This window comes from Cygnus atratus, chromosome Z (genome assembly GCF_013377495.2).
Source record: "Cygnus atratus isolate AKBS03 ecotype Queensland, Australia chromosome Z, CAtr_DNAZoo_HiC_assembly, whole genome shotgun sequence".
Lineage (NCBI taxonomy): Eukaryota > Metazoa > Chordata > Aves > Anseriformes > Anatidae > Cygnus > Cygnus atratus.
This window is the reverse complement of record NC_066396.1, coordinates 26792030-26818641: the sequence shown is the minus strand read 5'-3', so window position 1 is coordinate 26818641 and position 26612 is coordinate 26792030. Positions and strand designations below refer to the sequence as shown.

Sequence of the window (26612 nt, the reverse complement as noted above, 5' to 3'; positions counted from 1 at the left end):
TCTAGAGCATTAGGTATTTTCAGCATCCTGTGTGTAGCTGTGAAAAAAATGTGCCCTTTGTTTCTGCAGTCAGAATATGCTTTGATACACCTTTCTCTTGCATCCTGTTGGGGTCTTATTTGTTAGATGCAGAAATGAAGGAAGTTGAAGAATCATCTGACGTCGATCTCAGTGAAGGCACATTTCCTGTTGATAAGGAAACGTCAGATGACAATGTAAAGTATCAGGTAGTGTAACTGATTTCTGTTCCTGTGTTGTATTTATGACTGTGGGCACTGGGAATGTAACTGCTGTCCAAATGTTTAAGGGACATCTAAAGACTGTTCCAAAACCTAAAGCATGGGATAGGCACATCATCCAAGTCCAGATAATTCAATTTAATGGAGGTCACTGCAATTAATGATGAGTTAAAAAAAATCATAAAAAATCCAAACACGAAACAATTTTCCTGACAGGCTTACAGATTGGTGGGTGTGATAGCAGCCACAATGCTTTTGTACGGGCCACTTAAGACCCTGGTTCTCTGCTGTCATCATTCAATACATCCATCTCTGTGGAGTTGATAGTATTCCCTCTACTCCCTCCTCCTATTCACAGGATGATGAGTCTCCTGCAATGACAGAGACCTCAGCTAATGCAAGGAAGACTTATGCATTGGAAGAGCTTCATCCTCAGAACAAGCATATAAAATAGGATGGATTGTCTTATGCCAGCTTGCTTCAGAATTTTGAATTAGAACAAAATGGAGCAATTAAAGAATAGAAGAGAAACAGCACATTTTTCAAAGTCCTGTAACTCTTAAGCAAATCTGGGGAAAAAACAGAATGAAAAGTCAGTTCTGGGCAGAATTATAAATGGCAAATTTAAGGTAGCAGCAGAGAGTGTTACAGCAAGAGCAGTATGAATTAGTATGTGCAAATAAACTGAACTGTAATTGTGTAGACCTTAGATGGAGGGACAGAACCACAAAAGGAATACAAGGGAGAGACAAGAACAGAAGATACATGGCACGAAATGGAAAGCAAAGTTTGGTAGAAAAGTAGATGCTTAGCATTAGGGTAATGTCTGAATCAGATCAGAAAGAGGACTTGTGTGCTTGAAACCTTGGATGTTTTTTCTAGCTCTTTCTGTAAGACTCTTACTAAAACACTTGTTTCCCTTTAAACCTTACCTCATGTTCAGCTTTATGTCATCTTGTCTACCAGACTGCTGTTTAGAAGAGTAGAAAGAAAAGTGTGTATGGAAAAAAACAGGGTAGGGACAATTCCAAGTGAGGGGTCACAGAAGTTAGATGAAATGAAATAAAATAATAAAAGGTACAGGGGCTTAGATCTACCCCATTAAAAGTTTCAGTAGTTCCACATGAAAAAAATGCCATTGGGGTTACAGAGAAGTCAGAGCCAGACTTTTCTCAGAGGTACACAACAACATGATGAGCATCAAACATTACAAGTTGAAGCAAGGGAAATTCTGATTGTATGCAAGGGGAAAAAATCACCACAAAGGAAGGTAACCAAGCAGGAACAGGTTGCCCAGAGAGGCAGTGGGGTCTTTATCCTTGGGGATTTCCAGGATTTGACTGGAGAAGGCCCTGAGCAACCTCACCTAACTTTGAAGCTAGCCCTGCTTTGAACAACAGCTGGACTAGAGGTTTTCCAGCAAGCTATCCCAATTCCTTATTCTGGTCTAGCCTATTATTTGGGCAACAGTCATGTCACATCTTACTATTGCAGAATCAGATTCACCAGGAGGTGGCAGAATGTGCAAATAGAACAGGAAAGGCAAGGGCTTTCTAAGGAAGAGTATGCTCACCAGCCTGCCTTTAGATGCTGTGTGCACTGCCTTGAGGTTGTGGCATGGCAGCACTGGTGTCAGACCAGCTAGCCTGGGAAAAGAGACAGAAAGCCAGACTGAAAACGCCTAGCTCTGAGATTAGGTGCTGACCGAGCAGCAGGAGGAGCGCACAATGCTTCTCCTGGGATGCCAAGTGGGCAGTAGTGGGAGGCAGTCCCCATCTCATCCCCCTGCTCCTGCGTTGTAATTGTGTCTCCAGCTGGTTACCTGTGGAATGGCAGCCTGCACTGGGGTCTGAACATCTGCTGCTCATCACTCTTAACAGAGATTTAGAGTGGCAGGGAGGTGGTGGTGGACAAGTAAAACAGCTGAATATGTTGGTTCAGACCTAACTGGACTTAAAGGACTTGTGCTGAAGCTGTAGTGGTGCAGCTACAATGCTATTGTTTCCCTGGGTGGCTTGACTATGCCTTCCTTGGGCTCATCCCCTAGTCACAGAATCCCAGGATGGGTGAGGTTAGCAGGCCTCTCTGGAGCTCATCTGGTCCAACCCCCTGCTCAAGCAGGGACACCCACAGCAGGGTGCCCAGGACCATGCCCAGACTACAGCCAGTCCTCAAGTGGTGCTGCCTATCTGCATTAGAGTCCACAGGCACTTGGCCTGGCCACAGGCTACCTCATAGCCATGCCAAAGCTAGCCAGGCCTTGAATTCCCCTGTACACCTCCTTTGTTAAATTAAACCAGGCTTAAAAGAATGAAACAAAGTGTAGAGATGATTCCACACCTCTGTTCAATGAATGGGCCCTCCTTCATACACTCACTCTTCCTCACCCCACCTGCATCTTCTTCTCTTCTCTCTTCATCCCTTCTTCACCCTCCTCTTTCTCCCTGTCTGCTGCTTGTGTTGGCAGCCCAGCACAGGAGGGCTGAGCTCCTGTGTGTCTGCCCCAGTGCTGCAGAGGCATCCCTGCTGTGTCCTCTGTGTCTTGCAGCAGGGCAAGTTGTTGGGTTCATGGCTGCAGTAGGAAGTGGAGGAGGTGAAGGTGTGGGTAGTGAAATACTGAAAGGAGATAATGAGGGAGAATGCAAGCTGTGGAGGAAATGCAGCAGCTGGTGCTCCTTTTTCCTGAACTTCATCTTCATTGTGAGCTCTGTTTTGGGGCCTGGCCTTTTTCGTCTTCATTTCCAGTTACTGCAGTGAAATGGAGCAGCTGCTGTGCTCTCTGTGGTGGGAAATGAGGCTCAGTAGAGAACTTAAGAGAATTAAAGAAAGAACAAATATTCCCCAAGCCCTCCTCCACTCCTCTAAAAAAAAAAAAAATTACAGAAATCATACAGGAAGTCTTTCCGGTGTAGCCTCAGGAGGGATTGTGTTCTATTTCTCCACTGTTTCACCTTATCTTTCTCAGAGGAGCTGTTTTTCATGCAGAAGGGATTATGGGTGGCTTCACCCCATAAATTTAAAAAGCTTCTTAGGAAAAAGGGGATAGGGTGGAAAGTGCAAAGTGGCTGAGCCCTGTCTGAAAGCAGCAAGCCTAGCTGCCGTGGATGGTAGTCACCATGCCAGTAGGTTTACCGGAGTACAGCAAGCACACAGCCCTAGCTCTGTGCCTCACTGCTCACCGAAGGCACTCACCATAACCCACTAATGTAACTGCTGTCAGCTTCTTACTCTATTAATGCCTTGATTTCTGAAGAGTCTTGAGCTGTTTCATCCTACTAGAAGTAATCTAAACCCACTCTGCTGTATATACAGAAGTCTGGTTACTGTATTTCAAAACTGTCAGGTAAACAAAGAGTGAATGGAAATGTCTCTTCTGTGTAGCATTAGTCACAAGAGGATTAAAATTGTGGATGAAATATTTTTGTTTTTACAGTTGTGCTTAGGATCTCTAGTGATTTCCAAGGAAACTACAGTGTTGATGAATTATTAGTCTTCATAGATTATTGTTTCTGTCTTTTTTCACATACCCACGAGAGAGTTTGACTCAGCACTGCATATATTACCAATATGAATGTCTCCACTAGTGAAAAAAAAATTACTTAGATGATACAATTGTAAAATTAAGAACTACTTTTTAAAGCAATGTGTGTTTATTTTAGGAAGGAAGTATGAGTTTCCCAGGATCTACAGGGACAGAGGTGAGTTTATTTAAACCCCAGACAGAATATAGTAACTATTTAGTTAATAGTGGACAAAGCTTTGAAAATCCTTCTCTTTTGTTTTCTAGATTGTACAAGCAATCCAGAATCTAACTCGTCTCTTGTACAGCATACAGGTGACTACTCCACTGTTAACTTTGTAGAGTAATTAGTCTTGGTAATTTACTTCTTAAGGTTTGTTTTCATCTTGCACTATTTTTAGACATTATGTCAGTGGATACTTATCTCTACTGACTGTTGCACAAGCTGTCATATGATATATTTTTATTTTAAATCAGTGATGTGTTTCTTTTAAGAACTGAATAATGCTTGCTTGGAGATTACTTCCCTCCCAAAAAGGATGTATGTACAGTCAAAAGTCTAGGGAGGAAGTAAAATGATGGCTTGAGCTGAGCTGATGTCATTTCATGTACAGATTTCTGAAATTATAGTTCAAAATATTGAAAAAATGTAAGTATTTGGCTTAGAATATTCTCCTGGCAACTGCTAAACCACACCTCTGCCACTTAGGTGACCAGTCAACCCACTGAAGATATTTCAACCTCCGTTGATTATTGTGTGTATTCTCTAGGGCCTTAGTCTAAAGCTTTTGCCTCTTCCATGCCATGTTTGAACATTTTAACTTCTTTTCCCTCAGTTAGGTGCAATTTGAAGATTAATTTTGAAATGTTTCACTTAACTTCTAAACTTTCTTGACATTAGCATGCTTCTTAACAATTCTGGAAACCTTAGGCTTAGAAATTAAGTGGATTGAAGCAATGTAAAAGCAAAATAAAAGGCCTGTAAATCAGGTAAAATGTTGAAAAAATTAAAAACAAATAGCTTAATACCAGTGGCAGTAAAGTAAAGGGATCATGCTTTATTGTCCATACCATGAAAATTTCATAAGCTGGCAGTATAGGTGCAAAGAAACAAACAGAGCATACTGTCCTTGCCCTGATTACAAATCACTGGAATTGACCCAGTACTGGGGGAAGAGCCAAAAAAATGGGAAAAGCTAAAAGAGTCTTTAGCTTTATGAAATGTGCAGTTGGGGGTGGATGGCATGGAGTAATGGGGCTGATGGAATTCTCTGGGAATGTCTGCTCAAGTAGATTCCCATGTCAGTTCCTGAGGACAGGCAGTGCACTAAGTGCCTCAGTAGACCTAGGCCTTTCTTGCTTTTCTTTTGTATTTGAATCCCAGCAATTTATTTTGTGCTACTGGAGGATGTCACAATCTTTAATGCAAATAATGTCACAACATCCTTGTAAGGGATGCCCTGTAGTGTTCTTGGTTGTAAAAGAAGCTACTGAAACATCAAAACTGAAATAATGACTATATGGCAGATTTCAACTGGCACAGGTATCTTGGTCTTCTGCATGTAGAAGTAAGGTCCTGATGACCTGGCTGTGTTGGCAGGTGCCTGTAGGACTGATGTTAATAGGACTGAGCTGTGGCAGGTTAGCAAGGTGAGCCTTAGGTCCTGAATGAGATGCACTGGAAATCGTACATTTTTCTCTGTATAAGCCACATCTGTATTAGGAATACTTTGTCAAGTGCAGCGTTCCCTAGACCAGTGCTTTAATGCCCTCTTAAACCATGAAAGATTATTTTTCCTATGTGTCTTAACACCATCTGACAGAACAGAACCCCAGCTGTAACATAAACATTGTATATAGTAACACCAAGTGCAAACCATAAGCTTCATTAAAAGTGCTTGAAATGATTGAGTGCTTTTAGAAACATTTCTTGGTATAGGTGTGAACACGGAGTTCTCTGCTTGCACGAGGAGTAACCTCCCCAGAAGCATTAAGCACTGATATTAAGGGAGGTTGAAGCATTTTTATGTAATGCTAAAGTACAGAAACGGATGAATGTTAATATTTAAACATTTGTGTCTGATTTTGTTGTGGTGTCTAGGCAGCATTAACTATCCAGGACAGCCACAAAGAACTCCACAGGTTACTTCTGCAAGAGAATGAGAAGACAGGTCGGGGACATGGTTCCTGGCTCACCCTCCTCATGGAACAAGAGAAATACCGGAGCTCAGAAAAACAAAGGGAGGAGCTGGCGAACATAGACAAACTCAAGCAGCAGTTCCAGCAGGAGCAGCAGCGCTGGCTGCGTGAATGCGAGCAGCGGCAGCGGGAGCAGGAGGCGAGGGAGGGCTGGCTGGGGCAGCGGGAGCGGGCCTGCGGCTGCCAGGAAGAGCTGCTGGAGAGGAGCCGGCAGGGGCTGGCGCTGCAGTTACAGGAGTACCAGCAGAGCCTGGAGAGGCTGTGGGAGGGCCAGAAAATGGTGGAGAGAGAGAGAGACAATTTGAAAATGCAGAAGAGGCTCCTCTGGCGCTGGAAGCATGGTCGCCAAAGCAGCCTGCTGTCACCCTCAGGGAGCTACGAGGTACGTGTTTCCATGCCATCATGACATCCCAAGCTGCAGAGCCGTAGAGATGTTCCTCGATGAATGGACCACCATGCCAGGGTGTCTGCTGCTTGGTAATATCCAAGGGCTTTCTTTTAATGTTGGAACCCTGCAGGAGCCACACTTAGGCTGATGGGTATTACATTGAGGACATGGGAATTGGAAGTGTGAGAATTGTGTTTTATTCTGCTTTACTGCTGTGGTTGCCACCTTCTGGCAAGATACACTGTGCCTCTTGCTTCTTGTAGGAAAGCTAAATTGTAATGCTTGAGGCATGCGGTGCTGTTGTTCCTGGACAGCAGCACTGTCTCCAGCAAGGATTAGAGGCTCCTCCAGGAGTGGGCCTGGTTCCCATGATGTCCTATCAGGCCCTGCACTGTCCATCTTGCTTCTCTGAAACAAGCAGCCCCTGAAGGAATGAGGTTGGTGTGTGGCTCCAGCCTCAACAGTATAATTGCTTATACTGTTGGTCATTATTAGATGGTCATTATTAGGTGATGCTCTTTAAAGCAGCTCTGAGGCTGCTTAAGTGTTAGTACTGAAAATGGTTAAATTCTTCTTGAAGTTTAGGGTGCAGGAAAAGAGGCTGGCTCTGCACTCAGCTTTTGGGTGTTAACCTGCCAGGTGTGCCCTGGCCCCCCAGTCCCTCCACCAGTGGGCAAAGTCTTGGTTTCCATTGCTATTCTCTAAAGCACCTGTAAATCAAAACAAATCACCTGGATTCAAAGCCCACTGACCCAAACAGCTTTCTTCCCCTCAGGTTTTCATTTTCACAAGAAAAAATGTAGAGCCGTTCTTCAGGCCATCACCTCCCTAGCTTTTCAGCTGGCAGCTGACCCATAACAGGCAGTGACCATTCAGTGTCTAAGCCTGAGCCTGAATGAGGAGATGAAGGATTGGCCTCTGACCTCTTCCTTTTCATCCAGCTTTTGTGAGCATGGTGTGAACACAACTTATCCCTATATGCTTGCCCAGCCCAAACAATGAAGGCACTGTGTATTAGTATAGCTTGTGGTAAAGGTTTGACTTATTTGGCAATCCTTAAGAAGTGGATGATAAAACAAAAGCTGAACTTGCCCATCAGCTCTAATTAATGAGACTTTTGAAGTCTTCTGAGGAGAGGAAGTCGAAGGATGACAGCTGGATTCAGGGATGGCCAGGATGCCACAGAGGCAAAATAATGAAATCCTGAGTGTCAAATAGCCACAGCTTTTAAGTAATTCTTAACCTACTATTTCATGTGTAAGGTTATTTCACTTGTGTTTTTATTTCAAGTAAACTACGTGGCCTGAATGCACTCCAGTCCTTGGGCTTGTCTCTGTCCTGCATTTTCCAATGCCACATGCTGCAGCAGCAGCAGAGCCAGTACTGGGCATTTACCAGCCAGCCTTTCCTCCCAGACCATTAATTTTGCCATCACTCTGAGCCTAGCTAGTTTTGGATGGCCAGACATTGCAGCCACTTCCACTGCTACTCCTGCTGTTGGGGCGCTCAGCCTTGATAAACACCTGTGGGGTGTTGCAGGCTGCAGGAGATGCATTTTCGTCTCCCAGGAGCCATGTGCACTTGCTGAACACCATTTGCAGTCCCCAGCAGGGTGGTTGCAGTCCTGTTCTCTATGATTACACTGTGTGAAATGGTACCTTAGTGAGCCATGTAGCAAAATATTTACTCCCTAAAAGGAGGCAGCTAACCTTGGTACATCCCAGCTACTGGGTTTTTGTGATTTGCTATTTTGCAGTTATTACTGAGTCTTTCTATGTTTTGGGAGGAGCCAAGGCAAAATATACTCAATTACTGATGTATATTCCTGAATGCATGGCCAATTTAACATTTTCTGATGTTAGCTTCTGGGAAACTAAGTGACTGTGTGGTATGAATCCTCATTCTGTCCAACATTTAACTTAAGGTACCCTGGTATAAGGGTTTTTCTGTGCTGGACGAAATTGAAAATGCTGTTTATTTTTTTTGTTTGTTTGTTTTTTTCCTTCTGCAGATAATGGGACATAATCAGTCGGACCGCTTACTTCGTGAAAATTCATTCTACTTAAATGAAGCTGTAGTATGTGTGTCTCTAAGCAGCCTCAACAGATCAGATTCTTCTCTTGTTTATGAAGATGGTGTATATGGGTTGAGCATCTCAAACTCTGATATAGCACAGACTGGTGAAAATCAGGTGGATCTCAGAATGGACACTTCTTGTCAGCCAGTGTTGACCAATGAACTGTGGAAATCCACTGGCCCTTACCAACAGATGCCTTTATCCTGCAAAAACAACAAGGATGCCTTTAATAATGGTAATTAGCACTTGATTTAGTTAACAAGTAGTATGGACAGTTTGTCACCTCTCAGGATGAATAGTCCTAGGGAGGAAAGCAACTTGGTAGTGGCAGAAGCAATCGATTTTGCTAAAACAGTTGCATGCCATTTTGTTGAGGGTAGATGAGAAATCAAGCAGAATAGAACACAAATACAGAAATCTTTTGCTAAAAAATATATCCTTGTCTGTGTCTGTATAGAGCTATTCAGTGTGTTGGTCTCTGCAAATCATTTCCCCATTTTTTTTGGCTTTTTTTTCAGGGGAACTGAAGTCAGTCTTACTGGTTTAGTAGCTGTTTTAGGACACAGCTGCACTACTAGATGATTTCTGGTTAGAACAGCTTTTGATTAACTATCTTAAAATGGTAATCTCTGGTCAAAGACCTTCCTTTTTCCTTCACTGGGAATGAACTGAGAATATCTTGTAAGGCTCATGGTAGTTTCAGAAAGAAAATTACATCACTTCTAAGGGATAATATAATCTTTATCAATAAGCAGCCATGTGATTTAAAAGTAACTTTTACTGCATTACCTTTCCTTATTTATGTGTTTTGTCAGAACTCCAAAAGACTGGTTGATTGCATGGTAGTTACTAACTGTGGCTACCAAAATGAGTGGAAAAACGGCACCTATCCAAGTGTTGCATTGCATTGAAAATTCCCTGAGCGACTTAAAACCATGCTAATGAGAAACTCTAAGCAATCTGTTTTTTGTTTCTCCTGTTGCACAGTGCTAGTTTTGATCTTTTGTGGTATCTTCATTCACTCGCTATGGTGAAAGTTGCAAAACAGCTTGTAAAAACACTGCATCTAGAAATCATAGGGGACAACGGTGTGCTTTTGGTGTAACAGATGAAATGACCTGTCACGGATTTCCTTGCACAGTCATGAGATCTAGGTGGCACATGGCAAGTCACCACTGCAGCAGCACACAAGCCCCCCTCTTTCTGCAGCTGGTAGTGCAAGATGTTTTCAGTTGCCACGCCTACTGCATGCAGCTCAGGTCACAGCAAGACCAGTGGGCAGCAGAACTAGGTAGGATCAGAAGGTTAAACCATATACAGGTACATTTTATTATTATTTTTTATTAATATTCTTAGGTCAAATCTCAAAGTTGTTCAAACTGAAAAGTCCTTGGTTAAGGAAGCTGTTACTTAGGACTCATTGTAATGTGTTAATCAGGCATCTGCTATACAGCCTTAGTATAACAACATTGTCCTAAGTACACAGATTGCTAAAAAAGCGTTTTATATTCAAAGCTATGGCTGACTATTCTCATCACCACAGTCAGCAAACCAAGCTGATTAGCAAAAGAGATTAATATTTCTAAAAATGCCTAAATAATTAGACTGGTGAAACTTGTTCTAGTTTGACTGAAGCTGTCATTTTAGTAATAGGTTAGCTAAGCTAGTGCAAATTTGTAAAAGGAACACATACGTGGGTTTAAACCTTTCAAAAGTGGATTAGCTTGCACTGGCAAATGTTCAGATGCAAGCTAACCAGGATACTCTAAATTAAGCCCACATGAGAGCATCTGGTTTAATTAAACTGGCTTGCACCAGTGTAATTGCACTGATTCTAAGATAAGCTGGTGGAGCTTCTTTGTGTAAAGATGCCCTTCACCTTCAATGGGCTGACAGTAGGCCAGCATAGTGTTCAGCTGCTGTCACAGCATCTCATGCAGACATCCTGATCTTGCTGTGGTAACAGGGCACCAGTACAGCCCCAGCAGCCTGGGGACCAGCAGTAGCTACAAAACCTGCCCAAAAGGGAGAGTAGCAGGTTAGCTGAAATCTCTCTGGTGAAGCCATGTCTGTAAAAACTGCAGCTAATGCCTTGATTAAGTCACAAAGCACTGTTGGCAAGGCAGTGCAGCAAACCCTTGTGGCATCCTGGTGGTGCAGGTGGTGTTGTGAAGCTCTTGGCATGCTGGTAGAACAGGCAGGGAGGGAGCCTCCCCCCAGAGGGATGTGCCATCACATTCCGTAGTCACATTTGTGACTTGGAGGGTGACAAGTATTTTATGCTCTGATCATGCAGTGCATGAGTTTGCATGATTCAGGCTTGCTTCTGTCATGCGTTAGGAGCCACCATACAGGGAGCAGGGAATGAGAAGAACGCTGAGCATCCCCCTGAAAGACAGATGGCATCCATAGCCCCAGCAAATGGCTCCCCGCATCGAAATTAAGTGAAGCACTCATTCATAAGCAATGGGAATCAAGTTAAATAGTATGAACATTTTATAACTAGAAAGCGGATTCCTTTGTGTTGTTTTTTGGCCATGCTTTTTCCCCAGAGAGTTTAGCAGTTTAAGAAGTGACTTGTGCCTCTTTTTCCTGATTCCTCTGCAAGATAAAGTCAGCTTTGACTGCTGTGAAAGAAAACCAGCAAGGATACTATGAAAGAAGGACTAGAAAGAATTTGAAAGTTAGCTGAAACTCTTCATATTTTTATACTGATGAAATGTCATGACATTTTTCTGTATTTTTCAACCAGCTATCTATATAAAGTCTCATAATCAACTTTCCAAAAGCAGTCCTAAATAGTAAGTTAAAAAAGAATTAAGAAAAAAAAAATACTGAGTATGCTTTACTGGGAGTAGCCATGTACCAGCTACATACATAGCCAGATCTTGTGTATAGTAAGTTTGTGTGCCCAGTACACAAAAGGAACTTGTTGGTTTTGATTAATTTTCATAGAATTATTAGGCATCCTGTAAGCAGTCTGGTCTGTCAAAAAAAAATAAATTATTTAATGAGAAATACCACCTGAACATGTTGTCAAGGAGTTAGTCATGCTGCATTATACTGTAAGTTAAATACTGTGCAGTTTAGCTTCATAAATATACCCAAATGGAAGTAGCTACATTCCTCCAGTGCATAATTTTCCATTCATATTTTCTAAGGTAAGACATATGTCTCTTCACATTGGTAACATCATGATTATATATCATTGTTTTAAGTGTATGGGAGGGAACTTTACTAAAGACCTTGGGGCAAGTTCCCACAAAGCTGAAACTGGCACGACTACACTCACTAAAAAAGAAAGGTGTGTCAGTCGACAGGAGGAAAATATGATTGAAAGAAAAATGTGTTAATGCGTTACACTAATGGTTATGAAATTATCTGCATGAAAGAAGACAAGTACTTTGGCTAATTAGGAATCAGGGGAAGTATAAGTTTTGTGTCAGACTAGAATGAGAATTGAATAAATTACATCTTACATTTAATTGACATGTCGGGTTGACTACCTGGAGCGATGCCTAAGGATCTACCTATGGATTCACCTCTTTGATTTCAGAAATCAATGCAATTTTAATTCTTTTAAGCTTTGAAGTGAACAACACTGCAGCACCTAGTACTGCCTTTTATTTTTTCACCTTTTATTTATTTATTTATTTATTTATTTATTATTCATAAGTTGTACCTACAAGAATAGAGTTGAAAAGTGAAAGGTCTGGAAAACCGCACTGAAACTTGATTATGGAAGTTTTTCCCCAAACATTTGCAGTGTTAACATGAAGGATCTTTATACATGGTATAGTGAAAAATGCAGTTTAAATCTTTATGGGGAACATAGAAAACGCTATGATCTCCATAAACAGCCAAATACAAAAACAGGGAGAAAAAAATAGGGCTCTATTTGAATAACACATTTTTAATTTTTGAGAGACGGTAATTTGTACATATATGCATATAAGCAAATTAGATAGTTTGATTTTGGCAAAACAATCCATTTACAGTGGTTTTCATCAAAGAAAGTGGTTTCTAGAGTTGTAAAATATTTAATTCACTATAGAAAAAGCAAAACCGCAAACCAATCACAGAAACAATGTTTAGTGTCCTGTAACTTCATTTGTTTTCTTTATCCTTCATAAGAAATTCCTTTCCTGTTCCTAAAGGCAGATTGTGCTAGAGGTGACTGCTCTGTTGGGCCTGTTCTTAAAACTGTGAATGAGATTAATTTGTTTTAGTTTCCCATTGATAATATCTGCTATGAGGTTTAGAATTACACATTGTTTTTTTGGCTACCTTAATATTGTTTATGGCCTAATGGCATTGTATAGAAGTATCTGCATATGTTTACATCAGGGAAGATGAGAATGGTGCTGCATGGGCCTGGCTCTTTGCTCATTGCATAAGACAAATCTGTTGATGTCAGTACATTTATACAATGTAAAACTGATGCAAATGTGATAAAAATCACATGAAATATGCTTTGTACTACAGTGCAAAAAGTCATCTGAAAACATACATGCTGTTTCCCTGTGGTTCCAAGTCAGCACAGGATTTTGGCAAGGGCTGGAGCTTGGTAACTCAGGGCAGATACCGCTGCCAGCACTAGGGGTGGTTAATGGGATATTCAGGACTTTGTTGAATAAGATGGCTTTCATCAGTGGGAACTTGTTAAATAATGACTAACTCTTACAAAAAAGGTCATCACAGTTCTGCATATGTGACCATTGTCAGTTAATTTCTTTAATGATATTGCTGTATGAGCTCCTTTTGAGTACATTTGCCCTGCTCATCCTCTGAACTGAACTGTAATTGTACCTTGCACAGTACACATTTTACTGGTCCACAGTTTAAACATCATCCTTTGTAGCCAACAGCAAACCAGTCCCGTATCACCTGCAGAATGGTACGGAAGGATGCTTTTCTGCCTATTTTGAGTTTTATTTTTCTGTTGTGTTTCACAACATTTCTAACAGTGACTTTTTTTAATTGTTTGCTTTGCATGGAATGTGAATTCTTTCCATTCTTTTACTTGAGAAGTGGAAAGGATTGAAATCTCTTAAAAGCAGAGGATACCTTGATTATGGAGCTCCAGGATTGTCAGGGAGCCTCCTGTGCAGATGTGATATGTTGAGCTACTTTAAATTTGCTGTCTCTTTTGATTGAGTAGATGTCAAACTAGGAACATCTATTTAATTCTAAATTTATTAGTGCCCTTTGTGCTTATTCCTTCTGCTCTTAACATGGGTGGCTGCATAGGTAAGCAGACAGCCCGTTCAGTGCCCATCATAAGTTGTTATGAGAATAAATTGAAACGGGAAGATATAAGAATATGTAACTGAATATCAGCACCCATAGCTCCTGGGTTCAAAATTACATCGATTTAATAGAACAATTTGCTGTAACTGATAGCAGCAATTTTGTCTCCTCTTCATATCACAGAACACTGAGTTTTGTGCTCTGCCATAAGACATCAGTGTCTGTGGGATACTTAGTGGAAGTGAATCACAGGGGAAGTATTTTTTCCTCTTGGGAATAACACTGCCATTTGTTTAAAGCAGATGGCAAAAGGGATTAAATCACATGGCAGTGTGATACCAAAGCAAAAAATACGTCGTTATATGTCATCCGCAATTAGTATATTTCAAGTAACACTTGCTTTTCAGCTCTGCAACATTAGGGTTTTGTTCTTCTGTTACTAATTTTCTCTTCTCAAAATACTTCTTATTTCTGAATGTAACCACAGTAGATGCAGTGGTATTGCATAACCTTTTAATTAAGGCAGTTAATGATGTACTGTTTTTTTTTTTTTGTACACTAATGTAAGTACAGAATTTCCTGTGCAATACCTGTCTGATTTTATTCTTTCTAATATCTTCCCACTGAGAGCTCATTCATTAGGAGGGAAGTTTAAAATATTGCCATGTCTTCAAAGTGATGAATGGAATGTAAAGATTGTCCATCCCCTCTTTGGGGTACTGCTGGAATTGGTGTAAATGTGTACATCGCACTGAGAGGTGCCTTGCCTGCAGACTTCATAAGCAACAGAATGATGGCCAAATCTTCCTCAGCTTGCTTGTATTTATGATTCCAGCAATTTCAGTGCAGTGTTTTTTGAATTCAGTGGAATTACTGGCTTTAGTGAGTTCAGAATTGTGTGGACCATCATCTTTTATATGCAGATTTATTCTTTACTTAAGCAAGGTTGTTTCAATGGATCTGGGTTACAGAGAACTGTAGGGGGGAGAGAAGCAAGTTTTGAAGCTGAAGACACAGGGAGTCATTTCCCAAAGGACTGCTCCTTCTGGTTTCTGGTCAGGCAGCTCCAGCTCAGGGTTGTGCAGAGCTGTGACTTCAGCTGTAAGTCCAAAGGGAAAGAGGTGATCTCTGAGGAGAAGCAGGCACAAAACAATTGTTACTTGTTTGATGTCAGGAAGAATCCTTGGGAGGTCCATGTTTTCCGTAGGTAATGTGAGCTGTGGGTGGAGACCTGGTTGGGTGCCCTGCATTAGTACATTAAAAATGTTTTTTATATGGTTTATTACTGCAGTTACAACCTGAAATAGATTAACAAGTATGAATAAATAATCCATCGTAGTGGCTGGGAGAAGCTGTTTATGGATGATCAAATTTTGCAAGATACCAAGTATGCAAACACACCCAAGAAAATCATGTAGCTGAATCACCAAGTGTATCTGTCTGGCTTATTTTGAAAAGGACAATCTCATTTTAATTATTTAGTATAATACTTTACATATTCCAGGAAATGGCCTGTAGCATGTTGTGTAAAAGTAATGAAGTCTCAGTAATATGAAACCACCTTAGCAGCATCTGCTGTTAAATATTTATTGAGAAACTGGGGAAGATTGTCTGTCTGTCTGTCTTTTATTGGACACTAATTATAAGAGCATCCAGTTGCCTTCCACATAAATTATATTGGCACTAGCCAAATTGCTAGGGGAGATTTCATGGAGTATCTTGTTCTGCCTCCCCAGATGCTACAGAAAATTTTCCAATAGGTGTAAATTTTTGGTGGGGCAGTAGAAAGGAGGAGCCTTGGTGCTGGAATGGAAGTTTTTTCTTTTAGTTTAATCAAATGAGAAGATCTCCAGTGGTAACCTGCTGAGATTCCTTGAGTATCCTCTTGAAGTGTTCTTTAGAGCTGGAACATAAATGCCACAAAAATCAATGTGATTTGGATATATTTGCTTAGGGTCTACCATACAAAAAAATCAAAGAAACCCATGCACTTTGAAAAGTCATTGAATATATTCTGTGTTAAAAGAATACACGACAGACAAGGCATCTTGTAGATTTGGCAAGGATGAAAAGCAATTTTTTTTTTTTTAATTGAGAATGGCAGGATAGTTGTTGCTGACAGCAATAACTGCAGAGAAGATATCTCCTGTGCAAAGAAACTTGCCATTATAACACAGCAGAGGGATGGATTGGAAGGGGGAGAAGGTCCTGAGAAAGGCTTCTGCATTAAAGATGGGCAGTTTTAACCTGCCTCCCAAAATGAATGGAAGAAGGTATTTTAAAATACAGCATCACTTTTTCCTGCTGTGGGGAAACGGCCTGGTCTCTGTAGCAGTGGGATGGGACCAGGGCAGAGCTGAAGCATGAAGTGAGTGGATGGGAACGCATTGAAGGGAGCTAGACTAAAGCAGATCTGGGTCTACCGAAGTGGTTCTGTGGGACTAGAGATGAGGAAAACCTGTGGCAAAGGCAAAGTGGAAGGAGGTGGTAATGAATTCAGGCTTATAAGGCCAGAGTTGCCCATAGCAGTAAGTGGGAGCAGAAAAAAGAAAAGTGGACCCAAGTACTTTCAGTTTATTTGAGAAAAGCACTTGGCTGAAGGGATGAAGGCACGTGGTTTTTTGATAATTGTGCTTTTTTTTTTTTTTTTCTGGCTTTGATGTATGGTCTTCCCTATAGCTTATATGCCAACTGTTTTCACAGCAGTTAGATGTCCACAGAGTGGTTAGCAAACAATTAAAAAGGGCAACTATTTCAAAATATTTGATCACACCCTGAAACTTTCTGTGCTTACAAAGCAAAACTTGTGGAATATTTAGCTGTTCAGTTCTTGCTGTTTTTTAATTGACTACAAGAAATAAACGTCACAGTCTACACTTCCTAACAACCAGATTTAAAACAGATAAAAGTGGTTGACTCAATCTGTAGTCAAAAATTAGTGAATATTTCCCTGTCTTTTGAGTTCAGTGGAGAGCAATTACCTCTGTGACCATCAGATAAGAGTTTTTTTTCAGATACTTACTCATAGCAATGCCCATATTTTTTCCTGTATTAATCAATAAAGAGGAGCTTCTATTAAATGTTAAAATTACCATGCAATTGATTTGAAACAGGTGCTTTGCCTTATTTTTGCTTATGCAGCAACCTCCATATATTGGCTTAGTATTCTTGTACTACTTACTCGGTTTTGATCCTGTCAGTTTTTAAGAGTGAAAAATGATGGAGCTGGTCTGTTGTTGGGAAACCGCTCTATAAAGCCAAGGTGCTTAGGAGGTGGCTTGAGAATGTTTTATAAATGACATGCCCCTTCATTTGTGCCCTCCTGTTTCTTCAGGAAAATATTTACTAAGTTCCAGATCTTACTCCTATGCTGTTGCACCTGAAAGACTGGCCAAAAGCTGGGGACAAATCTGATTGTTTTCCAGGGACTTTGATTTAATGTTTATTTCAAAGCAAACTTGTAGTTTAAAACAAAACAAAACACAACACCATAAAATACGAAGTGAGGTTAATCAACACAGTAATGCCTACCTGTGGTAACAGACAGCTCTAGAGAATAGTTTTGATGTGTAAATGTCCCATTTTGTTTCAAAGGGAGTAATTTTGTGCCAGAGACGCTGTTTTTTTCAAGGTTAATGCTGTTTCTTTGGGAGGGAAGGAAAGCAAGCTTCATGACAATGTTTTATTCTTGGGGTGCCAAAGTGGGGAAGCTGGCAAGGAAGGCATGGGGTTCTGCTTACCAGCAGCAGAGAGGTGAACTGGTTCATCAGCTGTTAAATCTCTGGGAATTGAACTTTCCATTTCTCCAGCAAGCAGTCAGGCTGGACCTTTCACCACTGGCTGCAGTTTGTTGTAGCTTCAGTCTGCTGGTCGGGTGTCTTCTGCAGATCATGGGATGGGGGGAAATTGCTGCAGCTTGCCTTGGATACTTGCATTAGGCTCCTAAAGGAGGAGGCTCCTAAAGGAGGAGGCTCCAGGTTTTTACCTGTTGCTGCTCGCTTTTATGATCAGTTGGGTGGATGGCTCTGCCTCTGGAGAGGTGCTGAGGGCCACGTGGAGTGGTGGCTCTGCAAAGGCAGCTGGTACTGTTCTTTGTGATCGTCTGCAGGAAGGGTGTTCTTGGGGTTTTACGGTTATTTTCTCTTGATCATTTGAGTGCAGCTGTGTTTAATGAGCTGGAAAAGAAGTAGGTCAATAAAACATGTGTTCATTGTTAGCAGAATACCTGTTGGACCATGTGTATGTCTGTAATTGACCATCTAAAGCTTCAAAGCTTAGCACAAAGAAAGCTTAATAGGGAATTCATACCTAAATAAATTAATATTAAGCAGAAGCAGAGAGCTGGCAGGCAGCATGCCCTGCAAAGGTGAGACTGTGGGTATTTAAAACACAGACAAGTTATGATTTCAAGTCAGACCTATTTTTAAGTCCCTCATTGATATACATTAAAAAACAGCATGCCAAAAATAGTTCAGAAGCTGTGTGCTTTAAAGCTAACACAAATGATACTGTAGCCATGTAAGTAGGTTAAAATTATAAAGTATTTTGACCTAGGCTTGGGCATGCTGTGAATTTGTTGTTAGAGAGGTATCACTGACAGTGTCTGAGCTTGAGATGTTTTTTCAATTTTTTCTTTGATATCACCCATGTTAGAAATAGTGTTTGCTGAGCTTTAATAAAAGAAGAGGGCTGCATCATCATATGACTTCAAAATCTGATAAGACAGGTATCAAATAACTGAGTTGGAACCATTATGAAGCTTTATGAAAAAGCATTTTCAGTGGAATAATGTGGATTTCTTCCTGGCCAACAGTTTGGTCCAAATTGTCTAGACCAAACTGCTCTGAAGAATTATGAGGCAAACCCAAAAAAGTGACTCACATTGTTTTGTCGAACCCAAGAGCTAAACAAAGAGCAGAAAGATGTAGAATAAAGACATTTTGAGCAATTTTACCATGATCAAAAATCCAAAGAACAGACATGAAGAAGGGGGGTATGTGTCAGACCATCATCATAGGCTTTAGATTCTTTCTGTTCTGTGTCTTCTAACAATAACAACAACAAAAAAAGTCACCAAAATCTTATGAGTTTAATTAACCTAGGATCTGTTATGACCTAATTGATCACCTGCTTTTTGTGAAATGACCTCTTATTCGTGAAAGTACTTATTTGCCTGAGAAATGCAGCTGCCTCTTTCCTCTGGTTGGGCTGGTTACAAGTAAATAGCAGCATTAACATTCTCAGATTGCATTCCTGTCTTAGTGAGTTGAGGCTCCACTTTCCATGGTTAGGCTTCAAGGTCAAAATGTTTTCCCAGCATTTTGCTGAGACCCGGTGTCCTGGTTATTCCCTCCATGGGCAAAGGGCTGTGCTGCCCCAGCACATCTGATGTTGCCACATGTTGTTCACTTCCTCCTACCAACTAGCGGGCTCACAAACAACCGAACTCCCAAAAATGGGAGATCCATCGCAAGTCTATCAATGCAATATCCATCACAATAGTCTCTATCAACTAAAAACGCAATCAAAACTGATCACAGTGCCTTTTGCCGGGAGGAAAGGGAACAAGACTGAGATGCCCAGAGCTCCCTGGAAGATCAGCTCTTGCAAAAGAATCTGCACGAAATCACTGGGAACATCCTTAGAGACAAACAGCTGCCCTAGGATTGCTGGTGGGGGGTTAGGCTGCCATTTGCTATTGAATTGTGATGGCAGTTGAGAGCCTGTCTCCCTTGGATTCCTTAGAATATCCCAGACCTGGTAGACTTAGCACTGTTTTTTAGGTGTCTGCCCATGCTTTGCGTTATGCATGAGTGCCGGCTGGGGGATTAAATACAGCAACTCTGCCATTTCATATAGCTCTGGCCTGAAGTTGATGTGTCAACTGTCAGTCCAGATGAACTTGGTATAAAAACTCGTACCAGTTGTTAGAAATAAATGGTCAAACCAAACACTAATTCTATCTACACCCCACCCCCTCGGGAAATAATGGCTTTAAGAATCTTGCTGGAAGTGGAGTAAATCTCTCTTTCTGTACAAAGATGGCCAACATGTGACACAGATCTCTGAAAGTCACAGCGAAGTCATTGAGTGTGTATGTGCTGTTCATGTAGCCCATGTAATGTTTCCTCTTTCCTCTTTTTCTTTTTTCATTCTTTTCCCTTGTTTTTTTTTTTCATTTTTTTCACCCTTTTCTCTTTCTCTTTTTTCTTTTTCTTTCTTTCTCTCTTTCTTTCTTTCTTTCTTTCTTTCTTTCTTTCTTTCTTTCTTTTTCTTCCCTCCTTCCCTCCTTCCCTCCTTCCTTCTTTTTCCCTTTTTTCCCTTTTTTCCCTTTTTTCCCTTTTTTCCCTTTTTTCCCTTTTTTCCCTTTTTTCCCTTTTTTCCCTTTTTTCCCTTTTTTCCCTTTTTTTCCTTTTTTTCCTTTTTTTCCTTTTTTTCCTTTTTTTCCTTTTTTTCCTTTTTTTCCTTTCTTTCCTTTCTTTCCTTTCTTTCCTTTCTTTCCTTTCTTTCCTTTTATACTTTTTTTTTGCTCTTTTTTTTTTTTTTGAAAAGGCCCCAGCCTGGCCTGACCTTAGATATGACCCAGCTTTGGGCAGGAGGTTGAACCAGAGACCTTTTCAGATCCTTTCCAACTTAAATTATCCTACGATAAAATTGGGATCAGAGCTGGAGGAGAAAGGGCTATTAGAAACATAGACACTTGAGAGGGTTTTGTTGTCTGGAGCATTTCCTAACGCCTGGTTAAACGCCAAGCGATCTTCCCATTCTTTCTGTAACCATCACTGTGGGCACTTTAGGGTTACCTGCAGAGGTCTTATTCTCCGGGAAAAGAGAGGTGAAGGAGAAAATCTGTGGCATTTATTTGATGTGGAAATGATTACACCCTATGACAACAGTCAGAAGGTGAGAATCAGTGTGACTAATGAGTTGTTTACTTGGCTTTTGTACCACCACCAGCCCCCAGCCCAGGATAACGGGCTATGTTTGTTTTGGCATGTATTGATCTCAGATTTTGCAAATTCCTTTACTTTGTCTTTCACCTTCTGAGTGGTTTATTCTATGCCACTAATCCTGTCTCTTGGTGTTACAGGAAGGGTAGGATAAGGTAGGTAGGATGCGTAATGCCACTTTTTTCATTTCCCATACAAGATTAGCATGCTTTTAGGCAGGAACCGTTGGTTCTCTGAATTTGGGACCAGACCCCGGGGGTAGAACTGAGGTCCTCCTAGAAAATCCCATGTAAGCTGGTCACACAGGTTCCAAGCGTACAGTATGGCTCTTATTGATATATTTAGGTTGCCTAGAAATGTATTTTGGGGGCTTAAAATGTTTGTCTACATTTGCCTGATACCTAGCCTCATTGCACTGTATCTATGCTCATGGAAAACAAGGAGTGGTGGGATTCATTTTTAACATTTGGTTTGGCAGTATGGAATGTTCATGAGGCAATTTGTAATTTCTTCCAGAATCCTGCTGAAACAGCCTCCAACTACTTTTGAGAAAATTGGGGGTGAGAGGAAGCAGGGAATATGTTTTTTTTTTTTTTTTAATTATTATTATTATTTAAATAAAATTACCTTGACTGAGGGGAAAAAAAAAAAAGAGAAAAAGCTGGATGTAAGTGATGGTTATTGTTGAAGTGCTACTACCGATCATTTAATACCTAGCCTCTAGCTTCACTGAAGCACATCCTGCTTTGCTGGGGAGTTTGGCCAGCCCTAGAGTGAATGAGCAGATTTTTCTGGTGTTTGTTTTTGCCTGGCCGGGCAGGAGGGGTGCAGGCAGCATCGCTTTTGGTGATGTGGTCTGGTGGGAACACTGTTGAGCCGAGCACAGCCAGCCCTAGCATCACCCCCACGGCAGCGTGGAAGAAAGGAGCAAATAAATGCTAAACGTAAGAAAGGGAAGACTGCAAAGCTCATTTTGTGTCTAATGTTGGCAGGGGAATTAAGATCGTGATGGAGGAGGCTCTTAAAAAGGCAGATGGTCTTTATTGACCTAGCTTTAAATCCTTTCCGAGCCCTGACTGTCTGTCACAGCGCTGCAGAGAGGAGCTTGGGACTGGAGCTGGTGCAATGTTCATGGGTGAGCCGGTGCTGCCTCTGCCAGCCTGGCTGCCTGCCCAGTGCTGGAGAGTTTCTGGGCAGCCCCTTTCCAGCAGCAGCTCCCTTTGCCTGCTGTCCTCTGCCTTGCTCTTCGCATGGACTCTGAGGACAAATGGCTTGTTTTCATGATTTTTTTTTTAATTTTTATTTTTTTGGGCGTCCTTAGTCCTTGAGACTCTTCGTTAGCCAGCAGGTGGTGCTTTCAAGCCTGGTTCTTCCTTCTTTTGGAGGAGCATTTTTAAAGAGCTGTCTGCCTGGGGCCAAGGGCAGCTCATCTGCCCCATGCTGCTGGGGAGCTACGGGAGCCTTTTTGGATGCTGTCGCTGCTCTGCATGACAAGAGCCTATGCTGGCTGGCACCTGGGTCACCCTACAGCAGGTCCCCTTTCCCTTTCCCCTTTTCCTCCTTCTGAGGCTTATTACTGACTCCAGCCGCTCTTCCCACCTGTCCCTGAGCAGCTGGTCCCCTGGCATGTTGCTCTGCCTCCTGCGAGGCTGGCTGGTCTCCATTCGGGCAGCCTCCAGCAGGGCACCTGGCAGGCTGGGGACCTCAGCCCAGGGACACACTGCTTTTTGAGAGCCTGTGCTGTGTGCCACACAAAACACAGCCCCTTCCCTCATCTGCTGGGTTGAGCAGGTCCTTCCTACTCTGTGAAACTGCTGTCACCCCCAGTGGTGGCAGGGCTGGTGCCTCCTGGATGGTGTCCTGCTGCTCAGGTTCTCAGGGTGCAGAGGACTAAAGAATAAATAAAGAGAATAGAAAAAAAAACAGCTAAACTAGCAGTAAATCACTTATTTCAACAGTGACAGCATTTGATTTGTTTTTCCAGAATGCTGTCAGTTTTCACTGCATAGCTCTGTTGCTTAGTGTTGTACCAGTTAATGAGAAATGGTTTGGAAACCGCTACTATTTTAATTGGTGAAGCAATTACTGTTTAGTTTTGATGGTAGAAAATAACTGTGTAAGGTGTTTCTCTTTCTTTTCTAGGTTTCTTCAAATTTGTAATTAGGCTTCTCCAATTATGTACTTCATAAACTTTGGAAACAGATCTTTCAAATAAGTGCTTACTGCATGATATTCTTATGCACATAACTTTGTCAAGATGAATGGACTTGCAGGACTTAAAAGGAATATTAATGTGGGCAAAATTACCCAGAAATATAAGTGTTCAGAGGCTGAGGACACTTTTTACTGAATAAATAGAAGCAAACTATCCAGCTTGCGTAAAGACAAGCAGATGTAGGATATTTCTGGTTTCTTGAATCTGAGCCTGCAAATCATAATCTTTTTCTAATATGGCTATTACAAAGAAATAAATGCAAATGTCAACTAACAGAACAGGACTGTTCAAGTAAGGGAGTCCAATCCTTCTGTGTTAGGATATTGCAAATCCAGAGTCAAGACTTATTCTGGATTTTCATTGAGGCCAAAACTTGATCCTTTAAATCCAGTGTAAAAGAGTAAAAGAAAGGGAATTTGGACTTCATTTTACTACAACCCTAGTATGACCAAGCACTGCTTGTACATAAATACCTTGCCCCGGCACCCACCCTGAAATCTCAGCAGATGATACGGTGTGCCTGCAGCTTACACCAGGCATGAAGCACCAAAGCCTGTTTGCTCCCCTTAGCTGGGTAAATATCAAAGCAGAGAACATGCTGAAGGCAGGCTGTGATATGACATGTTCCCACATGTCTGTCCTGTAATCTTCTCCCACCACTCTAAACGCTGGAGAGCCTGGGCTTTGCAGGGTGCCAGGAAACTTGTTTTTCTGTAAACTCAGTGAACAAGACTGGTGAGAGCTGTGTGCATCACAGGAGTGCCAGTTGTGGGCAGGTGACATTGTAAATTGCCACCATTTAGAGTGACACAGTGTGTAAAAAAAAAACAACAAGTATCTCCTTTATAATTGATCTTTATTGCACACATGTGAGAAGGGGTAGAGACAGCGGCAGGCACAAAATGGCGTGAATGAATGACAGAAAGCCCAAAGGCCCCCAGAGCTGGGTTTGCTTGCTTCTGGTGTTAACCATGGTGACTGTGGCAGGGGTCCCAAGCTCTGCTGCTTCTTGTGGAGTTGTTTTCCCAGAGGTAAGAAAGAGGTGTTAACCCTGTTTTAGTAGTAGGGGCAGGTTGGGCTGAGATTGCAGTAAAAAGAATGGACCAAATATTGCAGCATGGCCATTGCAGACTTTTCTCATACGTAAGTATGATGATACATGCTCCCTTCTCATGCATCTTGTTTCTATGGCAACTGCTGATTTGTAGGAATGAAGATGTAGAAGAGCCAACTACAACGGTGTAGTTCCTTATGTCCTGAAATGGTACAGACATCTGACTGGGAAAGAAAATCCAACCTTTTTAAAAATTTATTTATTTATTGGAATAACCCATAAATCATTGCAACAGCCTTCAAAGCTCTGCATGGGGAAAAAAAAAAAACAAAAAATAAAAGTACCTGGTTCACTGCATTTGCAGGAGAAAATTGGGAAGATAACAAATGAAAAGTCTTTGTGAAGTAATTTTGTAGCATTTGGTTACAAGTACTATCTCCACAGCTAAAAGACTGATACAAGAATAGAGTAGGTGTTTTGCCCAAAGAAGCACAGATAAAACTGGCAGAAAAAGCTGACTGGTTATAAAGCTATTACATACTGCAAGTGCAAGTCCAGTAGACTTTTACCTGGGCTTTGCTCACTTGATTCTTTTGCATACATGAAAATAAGAATTGCAAATAGAATTCTGTGTAATGATGGAAACTGTATTAATTTTACAATTGGATTATCTTGCTAATAAAGGTACCAATTATGTACTGTACATTTCCCTCCAGCACAACTCTGACAGCATTTATGCCTGTCCATTAGTGTGTGTCTGGTTGGCAAGGTAAGGGTAAAAATCTATTTTATTGTAAAATAGTGACACTGATCAAGATCCTCGGATGACAACGAAAAGACTTTAACAGATTTCTGTAAATTTTGGCAACCTACCTCTCACCAGGCTTTTGTATAGTTCAATAGTACAGAAATGTTTTATTTTCTAGACAGACACAAGATAGGAGATGGTACTTCAGCACGCTGCTAATTAAAAGTCAAAATTTGTTCTTAATGATCGCACGGGCATGGAATAAGATGCATTGTCACGTGTCCTTTTGTGTGTTACAGATCTAAATGCCTCACAAACCCAGGGTCCCCAAACAAGCGGTCCAAGCCATGGATCCATCCAGACACCACGGGTTGAAGCACTGCTACTGAACCACCAGCCTGAGAGTGTGCAGGACATGAAGAGTGGAGACAGAGGAGAAGAGAATATTGTTTACCTCTGACGGCTCATTTTCTAATCTCCATAGCACTTTAGAAATATAATTGTGTTTGCTTTTCTAAATGTCTGTAGTTGCTCTCTGTATGACCAAGTAGCTTTAAGGATAGTATTTAATACTCAATGCAAGATTTTCCCAATGATACATACAACAATTAAGTTATTTTGAAGCCTTTAAAAAAATTAATTTATGATTCTATTTCAAGTGTTTTGCAAGAAGTGGGTAGCAGGGGAGACGTAACATTTTGGAATTGCAAAGACACCATCAAGAGCTGTGAATGCAACTGTTGCTTTTCTCATGAGTCCTCTTTTTAAAAGAGCAAACTAAGAGAGATGGGCCTGCTATTTGTGATTTCAGGGTATGAATCAGCAACCCTCTAACAATTGTGATATTACATGAGAAGAGAGCAGTGTAATAATAATAGCTATAATCTTTCCTGAAATGTGCTATGTACATTAACTATTGGGTCATTTTCCTTATCCCTTGGCTCAGAAGCTGCTCAGAGGAGGGTGATTTTTGTGGTCTCAATGTAATTGCTAGTAAGTGTTTGTTCACGTCCAAGACCTTATCAGCATTTTGGTACTGTTGCCAGGTTCTGTGTAGAGATGCTGTAAGTCAATTTGCTATTGTATTGGAACTGTACCTCATGTCAGTAAGTGCCCTTATACATTAAAATTTACCAGATGAAGTCTCATTGGACAAAGGAAAAGAGAGGGGAAAAACAGTAGGTTTTTAGTTTAACCAGTCCCTTTGGAAACTTTGCTGCTTTTCTACATGGAGCCAACTAGCTTCCTGCTTTCAGGTTCACAGGATCATCAGGCTGTTAGGCAGTAAGAAACTGGGACCTGTTTTGTGCCTTTTTGTCTTTCAGTAATCTTTGTACACTTTAATTGAATCAATTAAATGCTCTATGTCTTTCTGCAAAACTGTTGTGTTGATGTATTGCTGGGTCCTCCAAAGAAGTTTGAAAACAGAAGGAAAAAATTAACATAAAAACTCCTTGCGCAACAACTGCGTTGGTGCAGCGCAACCAAAGTCGCACTGCAGGCACCTCAGTTGGCAAAACCAAGGATGTGCCTATTTGAGTAGGTGTATCCTGCAGTGGTGCAGCAGGAGCACTCTGGATGTGCCCCAAGCATCGCAGGGTTTCCATTTTACCCTAAACTTTGCGTTGTGCAAAATCTCTTGCAAGGAGCAGAGGTTTGGATGGTGGAGGTTGTGGAGCCTTCTCATCCAGGGTTGGCAGGCTATTGGGAATATTAAAAAAAAAAAAAAAAAAAGCAGTGCTTTATGAGTTGCTTCTCACTGGATTACCAGGCTGTCTGTTTGGCTGGTGTCTTGGGCTAACAACTGAGTGACTGATGTTCTTGATAAGTAGGTGCTGATTGCCTGCCGGTATTAATTGGTTTCCCATGTCATTGTGGAAAGATTGGGCCTGCAGAGGTATTTTCCAGTTTCTGTTTCCAGCCTTCAAGACTCCTGCTCACCTGACAGCACTTCTTTGCCGTCTTCATATAA

At 41.3% G+C, this 26612-nt stretch overlaps 1 protein-coding gene across 1 annotated transcript in view; it reads left to right on the top strand.

Annotated features, from left to right (window-relative positions):
- The window catches only part of ARHGEF28 (Rho guanine nucleotide exchange factor 28), a 109610-nt gene extending 83460 nt beyond the window's left edge, over positions 1-26150 (top strand). The window contains exons 32-37 of the mRNA XM_050716398.1: positions 127-227; positions 3899-3937; positions 4027-4074; positions 5861-6340; positions 8358-8658; positions 24940-26150. Coding sequence (XP_050572355.1) covers positions 127-227; positions 3899-3937; positions 4027-4074; positions 5861-6340; positions 8358-8658; positions 24940-25100 — 1130 coding nt within the window. The 3' untranslated portion in view covers positions 25101-26150. The remainder of the gene's footprint in view (positions 1-126; positions 228-3898; positions 3938-4026; positions 4075-5860; positions 6341-8357; positions 8659-24939) is intronic.
- Positions 26151-26612: the final 462 nt, after the last annotated feature.